The 14645-nt window shown below is 41.2% G+C and overlaps 1 protein-coding gene across 4 annotated transcripts in view; it reads left to right on the top strand.

The window, feature by feature from the left end:
• Nucleotides 1-14645, top strand: part of tsc22d1 (TSC22 domain family, member 1) — a 285022-nt gene that overhangs the window by 189710 nt on the left and 80667 nt on the right. Inside the window, exon 2 of one of the 4 annotated variants that reach the window (XM_059967830.1) lies at nucleotides 13338-13418. The exons of the other annotated variants lie outside the window; for them this stretch is intronic. Coding sequence (XP_059823813.1) covers nucleotides 13338-13418 — 81 coding nt within the window. The remainder of the gene's footprint in view (nucleotides 1-13337; nucleotides 13419-14645) is intronic. 4 annotated transcript variants of the gene reach the window in all.

The following is a 14645-nucleotide window of genomic DNA, read 5'->3' as shown; positions in this document are numbered from 1 at the left end:
AAGACGAAGTGTAAAAGTGAGAGAGGGCATTTAATACAGCAAAAATTGGTGGGAAATTAGAGGATTGGCAAGCTTTTAAAAACCAACAGAATTCATAAGGAGAGAAAAGATGAAACATGAGGGTTAAGTTAGCCAAGTAATATAAAAAAAAGGTTTTTTCAGATAAATAGTAAATGAGAGGCGAGAGTGGATGTCTGGCCATTGCAAAATAACGCTGGAGTTGTAGTAATGGGGGACAAAGAGGTGGCAGACAAATTCGGTAAGTATTTTGCATCAATCTTCACTGTGGAAGATACTAACAGCATGCTGGAAATTTGAGAGTTGGGGGCAGAAGTATATATAGTTGCTATTAGTAAAGAGAAGGTGCTTGGGAAGCTGAAAGGTTTGAAGGTAGATAAGTCACCTGGACCAAATAGAGTACACCCAGATTTTGAAAGAGGTAGTTGAGGAGACAGTGGAGGCATTAGTAATGATCTTTCAAGAATTACTAGATTCTGGAGTTGGTCCGGAAGAGAGGAAAATTGCAAATGTCACTCCACTCTTTAGGGAGGGAGGCAGAAGAAAGGAAATTATAGGTAAGTTGGCCTAACCTCAGTGATTGGGAAGATGTTGGATTCTTTCATTAAGGCTGACATTTCAGGGTACTTTGCAACACATGATAAAATCAGCATGTCAGCATAGTTTCCTTAAGGGGAAATCTTCTCTTACAAATCTTTTGGAATTCTTTGAGGAAAGAACAGGCAGGATACGCAGAGGAGGGTCAGGGTCAGTGCTGTTGTTTATTTGGATTTTCAGAAGGCCTTTGATGAGGTGCTGCACATGAGGCTGTTTAACAAGGCAAGAACCTATGATATTACAGGAAAGATACTAGAATAGAAGATTTGGCTAATTGGAAGGAGGCAAAGAATAGGATAAAAGGGGCCTGCTGGAGATGTGTTATGTTCCGCAGGGTTGGTGTTGGGACTGCTTCTTTTCATGTTATATGTCAATGATTTTGATGATGGAATTGATGGCTTTGTGGCCAGATTTGCAGGTGATACAATGTAGGTGGTGGGCAGATAGTATTGAAGAAATGGAGTCTTGCACAGGGAACATTGACAGTTTGGGAGAATGGGCAAAGAAGTGGCAGGTGGAATATAGTGTGGGGATGTATATGTTCATGCATTTCAGTAGAAGGAATAAAGGTGTAGCCTATTTTCTGTCGGGGAGGAAATTCAGAAATCAGAGGTACAAAGGGAGGCAAATGACATGTTAACGTTCATTTCCAGAGATGATACGTACAAGTTCGACAAGAGTGGTATGATTAAATATTTTTACTGAGTCATTTTACACGCTGAGAACCCACTGGCATTGGCCGGCCAAATCAAAGGCAGTGATGACTCAACATATCGGAGGGAGACTGAAACTCTGGCTGAGCGGTGACATAAAAACAACCCCTCACTCAATGTCAGCAAGACCAAGGAGCTGATTATTGACTACAAGAGGAGGAAACCAGAGGTTCATGAGAGGTGGAGAGGGTCAGCGCACCCCAGGGGTGTGTGCTTAGCCCACTGCTCTACTCTCTGTATTCACTTGACTGTGTGGCTAGGCATAGCTCAAATATCATCTATAAATTTGCTGACGATACAACCATTGTTGGTAGAATCTCAGGTGGTGACAAGAAGGCGTACAGGAGTGAGATATGCCAACTAGTGGAGTGGTGCCACAGAAACAGCTTGGCACTCAATGTCAGTAAGATGAAAGAGCTAATTATGGACTTCATGATGGGTAGGACAAAGGAACACATACCAATCCTCATTGAGGGATCGGAAGTGAAGAGAGTGAGCAACTTCAAGTTTCTGGGTGTCAAGATCTCTGAGGATCTAACCTGATCCCAACATATCGATGCAGTTATAAAGCAGGCAAGACAGTGGCTTTATTAGGAGTTTGAAGAGATTTGGCATGTAAACAAATACACTTAAAAACTTTTATAGATGGACCATGGAGAGCATTCTGACAGGCTGCATCACTGTCTAGTAAAGGGGGGCTACTGCACAGGACCAAAAGAGGCTACAGAGGGTTGTAAATCTAGTCAGCTCCATCTTGGGTACCACCCTACAAAGTACCCAGGACATCTTCAGGGAGCAGTGTCTTAGAAAGGCAGCGTCTATTATTAAGGACCTCCAGCACCCAGGGCATGCCCTTTTCTCACTGTTACCATCAGGTGGGAGGTACAGAAGCCTGAAAGCACAAACTCAGTGATTCAGGAACAGCTTCTTCCCCTCTGCCATCATATTCCTAAACGGACATTGAACCCTTGGACACTACCTCACTTTTTTAAAAAATATAGTCTTTCTGCTTTTTGCACATTTTTAACCTATTCAATATAGATTGAATACTGTATACCTGTATTCAGTAGATGTGAGTGCTATTGAGTGAAGCATCTCACTCTGATCTTCTTGGGCACTGGTATGATTGATGCCCTGTTGAAGCAGGTGGGAACTGGTAACTGCAGCAGTGAGAAATTGAAGATGTCCCTGAACACTGCCGCCATTGGCTGCCACAGGTTTTTGGTCCCTGCCAAGTACACCATCGGGGCCAGACACCTTGCCCTTGTTCATCTATTTGAAAGATGTTCTGACTACGGCCTTTGAGACATATATCACAGGATCGCCAGATGCTGCAGAGATCTGCACAGGTATAGCTTTATTCTCTCTTAAAGTGTGCATAAAAAGTGTTCAGCTCATCAGGGAGCAACGCATTCCAGGCGTTTATGATGATAGGTTTTGCCTTGTTATGAGATAATGGCCTACAAACCTTGGCATAGCTGACATGCATTCAATTCAGTCTCCATCTTAACTCAGAATTGCTCTTTCACTCTTAAGATAGCAGTAGGTCATATCTGGACTTCTGTAGATTTCTGGATCACCAGTTTTGAATGCAACAGATCTAGCCCTCAGAGAACTGTGAATCTCCTGGTTTATCTATGGCTTCGGGTTTGTGTGTGTCTAGTATGTTCTCAAAGGCACACACTTATCCACACAGATCTTAATAAAGTTGGTGACAATTGTTGTGTATTCATTCAGATCCAAACACAAATCCCTGCATATGGTCCAATCTATTGACCAAAACAGTCCTGTAAGGGCTTCTCTGTCTCCCTTGCATCCTCATCATTGGTGTGGAGGTCTTCAGTCTCTGCCTATATGCTGGGAGTGCAAATACTACCAGATGATCACACTTACCAATGTGCAGGTGTGGGATGGTGTAGTAAGTGTTCCTGATGGTAATTTAACAGTGGTTCCACAGGTGACATGCTGGTGGTAGTTGACAGAGACTTCAAGCTGGCCCAGTTGAGGACCCCACAATGAGCGGAAAGACATCAGGTTGTGCTGTCTTGTGGCTGCTTATCACTGTGCTTTGCTCCTCCAGTGCTAGCTAGTCTAATGTTGACCGGGTGAAATGTACACTGCAACTGGGATGACAGCACAAAACTGTCTCCGCAGATTGAATGGATGTCATCTGACCACCAGATGATCCAAGTCAGAGGAGCAGGACTGAGACAGAACCGTCAGGTTTGTGCACCATGATGACTTGATCATGAAGCAAATGCTGCCACCCCTGTTTTTACCTGATACCACGTTTCAGTACATCTGGTGGAAACTGAAGTCCTGAATTACTGTGGTAAAGGTTATTTCATAGTATTGTGAGCATTGTCTTTTAAACATGCAGAAATCAGTGGAAAATCTTGGGGTGGGTGGGGGAGAGCATAATTTGAACATAAGTAAAATTGTACCTTGTAGAACTATTTAAAGGTGTTACTGTTCCAGAAATGCAGTTTGAAGCAGTACTTCCAAGTGCAGAAAGATCAATATTAAATCACATTTTGTTGTCTGCCTGGTAAAGATGTGCACTGTCAGCTGCATCTGTTTTCTGAAAACCACTGTGTTCAGGAACTGACCACAATTGCATGAATGGAAGAGAGATCGGTAAAAGTAATTCTGTTCAGTTTCTGGTGGTGGTTTGTAATTTTTCATTTTGACCCAGTGTTCTTTTCACCACAAAACATTCATCAATTTTACATTTATTCTGTCTTCATCTCCTCTACCTTTGTCCCTACTGCCTTTTCCCTGTGGTGGGAATAAATTGCACAGTGTGTGTAGTCTATTGGTACAGTGTAACAGGAGCTTCCATGTATTTAATGGGACAGTGATCGAGCAAAGAGCATGATCTGAGCCTCGTAAGGATGTGTAAGGGAAGGTGATCAGCAAAATAGTCAGTGTTATAAGTGTTATATGCTTTATACAGATATTTAAAGGGAATTCTGGAGCTTATAACGTTGGAGTTGGGGCATTCAGGAATACAAGACATTAGAACTAGTAGATTACAATTATTGTGAAGGGCTATTGGGGTGAACGATTTTGGAAGAATATTAGAGAGTGGAGAGATGATGAAAACAGTTGAAAAATATTAAGTTCCTCAGGAAAATATTCCTTGGAAGTGTTCTACTTCAATTTATGGAAAAAATACTTTGTACATGTAGTTTGGCTTTGTCAGTCTGACCTCATTTAAGTGGCTTCTGGTCATTTTGGGATGTTAGATTGCTCATTTGAGCAAGAGTTCTGAATTTGGAGCTGAGATGTGGGCTTGGTGTGAATTAATGATTGATCTTGCTGATAACAAAGAAAACAATGGAGAAATGTGTTTTAAAAATTATACTTTTCTGTATTTTCTTTGCCATTTTTACACTTTATTGGGAGGTGAATTCATGAATAAGTTTAAGCAGTTTTGTATTGCTATTATGGATTTTTCTGAGGAATGTGACGAGGGGATGTTTAAAGACTGCATACCTATAGCATAGATAGCAAGAAATGTGCTTCCTGGGATCTAATTTTAAAGCTTACTTTTTAATATCTCTGTGACTGGCTGAGAGCTTACCTAATAACTCCCAGTAGCACTACATCTTAAGAAAACCTTGACATAAAAAGTTGATTTCCAGTTACAGGTTGGAATTGAACTCATAAGTGGATTGAAAATGGTTGTTACAGTGTTAGGAATGCAATTTTACCTAATTGTCATTTGAATATCTGGTTACCTAGTTGGATGAACAGACAGGAGGTGAGCAGATAGCTAGTGGCAAACACTCAGTTCAATGAGTGAAGAAAAAAGATAATGAAGGCACTTGGATTGCAAAGCCCATTTTATCTACTGCTTGGCACAATTTTAGAGGGAGGATTATAGACAAAGTCTTAAATTACTTGTTTTAGAAAGTGGATTTCAAAGTAGGAGAAAAGTTAAACTCTGCTTCAGATGTAGAGTCCTGTTTCATTCAACTGCCTCTTGCTTTTGTTTAGTTTAAACTTTGATCTTTACCTGAGGAACAAGTACAGCATCATATCAAGTGCCGTTTCTGATGGTTGTCCAACCCAGTAAGAGGGAAGTCATATTCATTCTCAGTTCTGAGCAGTCTGGTGAAGGAGCTCTGAATTGTATTTAACTCACAGTGCAAGTGTACCTCGAGTGAAGACATTCCAGAGAAATCTTTAACATCAGAATCAGGCTAATTATCTCTAACATGAAATTTGTGGCAGCAGTACAATGCAAAGCATAAGCATTATAATAAGTTACAAAAATAGTGCAATAGAGAATTACATCATTCGGCTTCCAAGTTGTAGGAGTTCTATTCTATCTATGAGTTTATTTCAAAGCAGGTCAATGCCTAAAAATTTTATTTAATTTAAAAACAATTTTGAGCTCCTTTTGCGGTTTGTATATTGACAACGCTAATTGATCTTTAAGGCAGTGACTGTCAAGAAGTGTCATCTCCTTTTCAGTCATCTTTCTCTGGATAAGAGCTATGCATTGTGATTTATTTAGTACAGCTTTTTCACTGAATGTTGAATGTGCCCTTTTTCAAATGTTTTAATGACATTCTGATAAACAATCTGATAAATAAACCTCCAGTACATGGTTTGTTTATATTGTAAAAAGTGACAATAAAAATCTTTTGGAAATGTGCTTTCGATCCCTGGGTTCTTTATGGAGTTAGGAATGAGCGGGAACTTTAATTCTTCATGATTGCTTATTAAGTTTAAACAAAGATACAGACAAAGTAACAAGGCAGATGAGAGACGAGAAATTGAAGAAATTCAATATAAAACGATGGTGGCTTTGAAAAATATCACATTTATACTTGAGATAACAGAAATTCTTCAGAAAGAGATAAACCAGTTAATAGACTACACAATTAAAACAATTATAATGTGTGTAATGTGCTAATACTTAGCTAATTAAAAAGTTATTTATAACTCCTATACTGCCTTCTAGTAAGAACCACATATTGTGAAAAATTAATGTTAAAAATGTTAGCGAAAACTATGATTTTAGTTTTGCATTAATTCAAATATCTTATAAAAGGTATATTTAAAAAAACAACTAATTTCTACATAGCCAAAGCACAATTACTAGTAATGTGAAAATCCACAGATCCCCTAGTTGTTCTCAGTTGGAAGAACTTTTTTTGTTCTCTGAAGGAGCTCTCAAATGTAAACTGGTGTTATCAGCATTAACAAATTTCACATCACATGCCGGTGCTAATAAAACCTGATTCTGATTCTGAAGAACCTTAAAGAGACATTTTCCGGAGACTTGTTACCTAAAAACCTGTGCTTATGTTATGGGTCAGCAGAGTGTTGTAATACTGGAGGGAAAGATTAGCCTGGAATTTCCTCACAGCCACTTTGCTAACATTTAACTCTAGCTTTCCATTGATTGGTTCCTAAGAGATAGTTCTAGTATAGATGGGCATGGATGTGATGGGCCAAAGGGTCTATTAGAATCTTGTAGAATGCCAGCTTTGACCTGATAGTTTAGGCCCTTCTGATCATACAGATCATGGCTGATCATGGCTTCTCGAATCAATGTTTTCACAACTTTCACTTGGCTGAATTGGCTGTCAAATAATTCAGATGTTTATGGATGTGACATTTGAGAAATATTTTTAAAAATCTGTACTATTGACATTTAGAGCAAGATGTTTAAAGCGTTCAAAATTTGAAAGAATTTTGGAAATACATTTAGTTAACTGTAATTGGTGAATTACCTGTAGTTTGCCTTTCTCTCTTAGCTGTTCCTCTCTAAACTGGTCCAGAGCAATGGGCAGTTTTAGACAATAGACAATAGGTGCAGAAGTAGACCATTCGGCCCTTCGAGCCTGCACCGCCATTTTGAGATCATGGCTAATCAATTACTATAAATACCCGGTTCCTGCCTTGTCCCCATATCCCTTGATTCCCCTATCCATAAGATACCTATCTAGCTCCTTCTTGAAAGCATCCAGAGAATTGGCCTCCACTACCTTCCGAGGCAGTGCATTCCAGACCCCCACAACTCTCTGGGAGAAGAAGTTTTTCCTTAACTCTGTCCTAAATGTCCTACCCCTTATTCTCAAACCATGCCCTCTGGTACTGGACGCTCCCAGCATCTGGAACATATTTCCTGCCTCTATCTTGTCCAATCCCTTAATAATCTTATATGTTTCAATCAGATCCCCTCTCAATCTCCTTAATTCCAGCATGTACAAGCCCAATCTCTCTAACCTCTCTGCATAAGACAGTCCAGACATCCCAGGAATTAACCTTGTGAACCTACGCTACACTTCCTCTACAGCCAGGATGTCTTTCCTTAACCCTGGAGACCAAAACTGTACACAATACTCCAGGTGTGGTGTCACCAGGGCTCTGTACAAATGCAAGAGGATTTCCTTGCTCTTGTACTCAATTCCCTTTGTAATAAAGGCCAACATTCCATTAGCCTTCTTCACTGCCTGCTGCACTTGCTCATTCACCTTCAGTGACTGATGAACAAGAACTCCGAGATCTCTTTGTATTTCTCCCTTACCCAACTCTACACCGTTCAGATAATAATCTGCCTTCCTGTTCTTACTCCCAAAGTGGATAACCTCACACTTATTCACATTAAACGTCATCTGCCAAGTATCTGCCCACACACCCAGCCTATCCAAGTCACCCTGAATTCTCCTAACATCCTCATCACATGTCACACTGCCACCCAGCTTAGTATCATCAGCAAATTTGCTGATGTTATTTTTTATGCCTTCATCCAAATTGTTAACATAAATGGTAAACAGCTGTGGTCCCAATACCGAGCCCTGTGGCACCCCACTAGTCACCACCTGCCATTCCGAGAAACACCCATTCACAGCTACCCTTTGCTTTCTATCTGCCAACCAGTTTTCTATCCATGTCAATGCCTACCCCCCCCCCACCCCCGATGCCCTGAGCTTTGATTTTACCCACCAATCTTCTATGTGGGACCTTATCAAATGCCTTCTGAAAATCGAGGTACACTACATCTACTGGATCTCCCCCGTCTAACTTCCTGGTTACATCCTCGAAAAACTCCAACAGATTAGTCAAGCATGATTTACCCTTGGTAAATCCATGCTGGCTCGGCCCAATCCTATCACTGCTATCTAAATATGCCACAATTTCATCCTTATTAAATAGTGGACTCTAGCATCTTTCCCACTACTGATGTCAGGCTGACAGGTCAATAGTTCTGTTTTCTCCCTCCCTCCTTTTTTAAAAAGTGGGATAACATTAGCCATTCTCCAATCCTCAGGAACTGATCCTGAATCTAAGGAATATTGGAAAATGATTACCAATGCATCCGCAATTTCCAGGGCCACCTCCTTTAGTACCCTAGGGTGCAGACCATCTGGACCTGGGGATTTGTCAGCCTTCAGTCCCATCAGTCTTCTCATCACCGTTTCCTTCCGAATGTCAATCTGTTTCATTTCCTCTATTACCCTATGTCCTTGGCCCATCCATACATCTGGGAGATTGTTTGTGTCTTCCTTAGTGAAAACAGGTCTAAAGTACTCATTAAATTCTTCTGCCATTTCTCTGTTTCCCATAATAATTTCACCCAATTCATTCTTCAAGGGCCCAATATTGTTCTTAACTATCTTCTTTCTCTTCATGTACCTAAAAAAGCTTTTGCTATCCTCCTTTGTATTCCTGGCTAGCTTGCGTTCGTACCTCATTTTTTCTCCCCGTATTGTCTTTTTAGTTAAGTCTTGTTGTTCCTTAAAAACTTCCCAATCATCTGTCCTCCCACTCACCTTAGCTCTATCATATTTCCTTTTTTTTTAATGCTATGCAATCTCTGACTTCCTTTGTCAACCACTGTGGCCCCTTTCCCCCCTTTGAATCCTTCCTTCTCTGGGGGATGAACTGATTTTGCACCTTGTGCATTATTCCCAAGAATACCTGCCATTGCAGTTCCACTGTCTTTTCTGCTAGGCTATCTGTCCGGTCAACTTTGGCCAGCTCCTCCCTCATGGCTCCATAGTTTCCCCTGTTCAACTGCAACACTGACACCTCCGAGCTGCCCTTATCCTTCTCAAATTGCAGATAAAAGCTTATCATATTGTGATCACTACCTCCTATTGGCTCCTTTACTGCGAGATCGCTTATCAAATCCTGTTCATTACATAACACTAAATCCAGAATAGTCTTGTCCCGGTCGGCTCTCGTACAAGCTGTTCCAAGAATGCATCCTGTAGGCACTCTACAAACTCCCTATCCTGTGGTCCAGCACCAACCTGATTCTCCCAGTTCACCTGCATGTTGAAATCCCCCATAACTACTGTGACATTGCCTTTGCCACGTGCCAATGTTAACTCCCTATTCAACTTGCACCCAATATCCATGCTACTGTTTGCGGCCCTGTAGACAACACCCATTTGGGTCCTTTTGCCCTTACTGTTCCTCAGTTGTATCCACACAGACTCTATTTCTCCTGACCCTATGTCTCCCCTTGCAAAGGACTGAATCTCATTCCTTACCAACAGGGCCACCCCACCCCCTCTACCCACAATTCTGTCCCTACGATAGCACGTATACCCTTGTACATTCATTTCCCAGGTCTGATCTCCCTGCAGCCGTGTCTCCGTTATCCCAACAACATCATAGTTACCCATTCACACCTGGGCTTCAAGCTCATCCACCTTATTTCTGACACCGTGCATTCAGATATAGAATTTTTAACACATTTCTCCTCTCTCTGTTTGAATCGCTGCCTATTGTGCTTAACCCAGCTCCCCGAACTCCTATCGGGCTATACGCCCCTAGAATTTTGTTGTCTTCCTAAATTTACTTATTCTTTCAACACATTTAACTCCATGTTCTGTCAGACCATCCCTCTGTACATGAGTCCTCCTTATCACTTGTTCTGCCCCACCTTCCTCTACTACACACTTAATATTCTGGAACCATGTAGTCCCCACCTGTCCTTTATTCTTCCTCTCGCTATCCTCCCTCACATTCTGGATTCCCGCCCCCTGCAAATTTAGTTTAAACCCCCCCCCCCCCCAAGAAGCACTAGCAAACTTCCCTGCAAGAATGTTAGTACCGCTCCAGTTCAGGTGTAAACCGTCCCTTCGGAACAGATCCCACCTTCCCTGGAACAAATCCCAATTATCTACAAACCTGAAGCCCTCCCTACTGCACCATCCTCTCAGCCACATATTAATCTTTATAATCCTCTGTTCCTTGCCTCACTCGCACGTGGCACAGGTAGCAATCCTGAGATTGTTACCCTGGAGGTCCTGCTCTTCAGCTTTGCACCTAACTCCCTACGCAAGACCCCCTCACTCGTCCTACCCACGTCATTGGTCCCTACATGGACCACAACATCTGGATTCTTGCCCTCCCTCTCGAGAATAACCTGCACCCGATTTGAGATGTCTCAGACCTCGGCACAAGGGAAGCAACATACCATCCGAGACTCCCGATCTTCCCCACAAAATCTCCTATCCGCCCCCCTGACTATAGAATCCCCTGTCAATACCGCTCTCTTCTCTTCCCCCCTCCCCTTCCTAGTCAAGGGTCCAACTTCAGTGCCAGAGACAGGACCACTGCAGCTTGTTCCTGGTAGGTCATCCCCACCAACAGTATCCAAAACGGTATACTTATTTTTGATGGGAACGGCCACAGGCGTGCTCTTCTCTCTCTCTGTCTGCTCCTCTTGCCTCTCTTGACTGTCACCCTTTTCCTCGTGTAACTGCTAAGAATCAAAGGAAATCAGGTTCTGTTGATGAGCTCAACCAATCTTGTGTTGGAATACAGTCTAAATAATAGTGTCAATCAATTTGAGACATTCATTTTACAGAATACCAAACTTCCATATTGTTAGAGAGAAGGCTGACAGTTCTGTCAGGAACTCCCAGCTTTATTGCTAATTTCAGGCCATAATTTGTGACAGTGCTATCGTTATTAAGTCTTCTAAGTTAAATTTACATTGCATGACTTGGTCATGCTTTTGCTATTAGTTACTGACTAGATAATATTTGCACTAATTTCCTTGAGCCCTCTAACCTCCGCATCCTCTATGCCTGAAATTCAGAATCAATATTTTCCTTTTCAAATCCCCTCAGTCTTGCACTTTGCCTCTATAACCTCCTCCCTTTCAATGTCCACTTCCACACCCTTTTATTGGACATGCATACTCCACCAATTATGTGAATTTACTATTATTTCTTCTTGACCTGTGCTGGAATTGAATTTCCTCAGACTCCTTTGTTTCTCTTTGAGTCTAAAAGCTGCTGTAATTCTTAGCTTTTTTGATTAAGAGCTCAGTTATTTCTTATCTTCATTGCCAACTCTTATATAAAGGCAAGGTGTTTATTGCATGGTTTAATTTTTAGTGCAGGAAAGTATTACACAACTACTGCAAAATCATGCAATATAAAATTGTGTGCAAGGGACAGGGTTCTCTTGCAAATTTCTGTGAAATTTGGACAGTAGAAGGAACTTACAGAAAATTTAAACCATGGCAACCACTCTGTTCTGATTTGCCATTTCCCTCCATAGTCCTTCTCATGACCTCTGTGTGAAGAAATTACTTATTCTGTGCCAGACTGGTCAGATTTTTTTTTGTTGTGTTCCAACTAGGAATAGTATGAATGAATTAATTTCAAGTATGGTTCTTGCGCCCTTTTAATCTTGAACTAAATCCAAGTCCGTGCTGTCAAGGTTAACAGGTGTGATTGTGATTTAATTTGGAGTTGAACGTCAGTGTGGGTCTCGAAACTGGCCATCAGTTCAGCAGTTTTAAAAGGAGACACAGAAATGCAGAACAGTCACTGTGAACTCTACTCTTAAGAAACGCAGTGGTTAAAACTGGGCTCCACATACAGCTTTTATTCCTCCCCAACTCACAAGCTGTCACGCACAGTGAAACTAGGTCTCACTATCTTGCTTGACAGTTGAGTTTTTATTAATGCAAATCGGAAGCTGTATTTGTTAATTTCATAGATGTTTGTTTGAGCTTAATTTAAATATTTTTCATCACACTGTGCAACTTTCTGAGAGTCACATTACTGCAGCCTCGGGTTTTTACAATCCCACTCTGACCATAAAAGCTGATTCCTTCTTCAAATCCCCTCCTTTCCAAAAAAAGGACGTATGGTTCATCCCAATAGTGGTCCAGAATATAAATGCAATGTTACAACTCACTCCAGCAATTCTTTCCTGTAATGTTTGATATGCTCATTTGCAGCTTTGATTTTATTGCAAATCTTCCTGAGGCCAGTGAATAGAAATCTTCGGGGAAATAAAATAATACGCTGCCTCAGGTCATCCAAAGTGATGGGCCATGTTTCCTTAATTGAAAGCAGCAAGTGGAGCAGCCAGCACAGCATGATGCCAGTCTCATATTAAATGTAAACACATAAGAAGCAAGATAGAAGGATCTCATTTTTTATTTGAAAAGCCCACTATTGTAATTGGGCCCAAGTATCAAATGAAGTATCCAGTAAACACACCTGCAATGTGAAAATACTACTGCAGTGGGAAATAGTTTATTTAGAAGCTTGTAATGGTAGCTTGTAATTATAATGAGCGTGTTTTAAACCATTTTGTACATTGCTGTGCAGATCTCATACAGGGGAAGGCCATTACCAAATTAAAAAAATACATGAACTATTTCAGTTTCTCCTGAAAATATAAACCAGGCGAATCGATCACTAGCAGAGTAGGTGCATCAGTGGAATACTCAGGCTGTGATCTGCAAGGTATTTCTGCAACTAGTGTAGTTTAGTTTTTGATCAGTGGTCACATATACACACAGTGGCTACTTTATTATGTACAGGAGTGGAACCTGGTGTCATCATCTTCTGTAGCCCCTCCTCTTCAAGGTTCTGTTGTGTGATCAGATAATCTCTTCTCTCTTCTGCACACCTCCATTGCAATGCATGGTCGTTTGAGTTACTGTTAGCTTGAAGTAGTTTGGCCGTTCTCTGACCTCGCTCATGAACAAGATGTTTCCATCCACAGACCTGCCACTCACTGGATGTTTGGGTTTTTTAATACCATTCTCCGTAAACCCTCGAGACTTTTGTGCATGGAAAATCCCAGGTAATCAGCTGTTTAAGATTATCAAACCATCCTGTCTGGCACCAACAATCATCACGGTCAAAGTCATTTAGATCACAGTTCTTGTATGTTCTGATATTTGGTCTGAACAGCAACTGAAGCTCTTGACCACGTCTACATGCTCTTATGCACTGAGTTGCTACCACATAATTGATTAAATATTTACATTGCCATGCATATGTATCTAATAAAGTGGCCGCTGAGTGTAAATCTGAATATTCTTACAGTGTAGAGTAGACTGGTAGCATTTGTGAATAGGAAGATAAAAATGAAGCAGATGACTGGCTGATGTTTTACACTGAGTGAATCAGAGTGCCTTTGAGTTAGATATTTGCATTAATGAGCAGGAGTTCCTCCATAAAGTGGCCACTGAGCATACATGCTGATGGATTTGATGATCGTGCCATTAAATGTCAAAGGTTAGACTTCCTTGATTATTGTGTGGTGAAAATGTTACAATATTTATGGGAAAAAGATGGTATTTTGGCACAGTTATGTCCTTCAAAGACCACTTCAGTTTGAGAAGAAGAATCGGGCCACTTCAATCTATAATGAACATTTCTACCATAGAAAGTCCTGCAGCAGCATCAAAGGGCTAAGATAATGGGTTTCAAGCCAAATGAGACAGGTTGATAGACTTGGGCATACTGAGGGCAACTAGCAGAACAGTTAGATTCTGAGTTGGTTGATCCATTGAATTTGACACAATCAGCTTGGTGATGGTGCCCCAGCACAACCGAACATACTTTCAGTATACAGATAGGTCGCAGCCTTCACAAAAATGGTGCAGTAGCCACTATTACATGACTGCAGGTAGACTAGTAAAGATAATGTTAAGTAGGTTACCTACATCTCCACCTGTGTTTCTTTAGCCACCACAGACCTCAGGTCTTGGTCATCTTGCTGTCATACATCTCCCAAACCTCCCTTTATTTCTCCCATCCAGAGTACATTATTTGTCCTTGTTATTCTGTGCTTCTCCCAAGTGGTGAGCAACCTGGAGAGATACTGATTCATCAAGTGGGGAAAGTGGTAGGTGCTGGCAACTGTTTCCTTCATATAACCATATAACAATTACAGCACAGAAACAGGCCATCTCAGCCCTTCTAGTCCGTGCCGAACGCTTACTCTCACCTAGTCCCACCGACCTGCACTCAGCCCATAACCATATAAAGTTTTTTTTTAAACACAAACTTCCCTGCACATCTC

This window comes from Hypanus sabinus, chromosome 4, assembly GCF_030144855.1.
Source record: "Hypanus sabinus isolate sHypSab1 chromosome 4, sHypSab1.hap1, whole genome shotgun sequence".
Lineage (NCBI taxonomy): Eukaryota > Metazoa > Chordata > Chondrichthyes > Myliobatiformes > Dasyatidae > Hypanus > Hypanus sabinus.
This window is presented reverse-complemented; position numbering and strand designations above follow the sequence as displayed.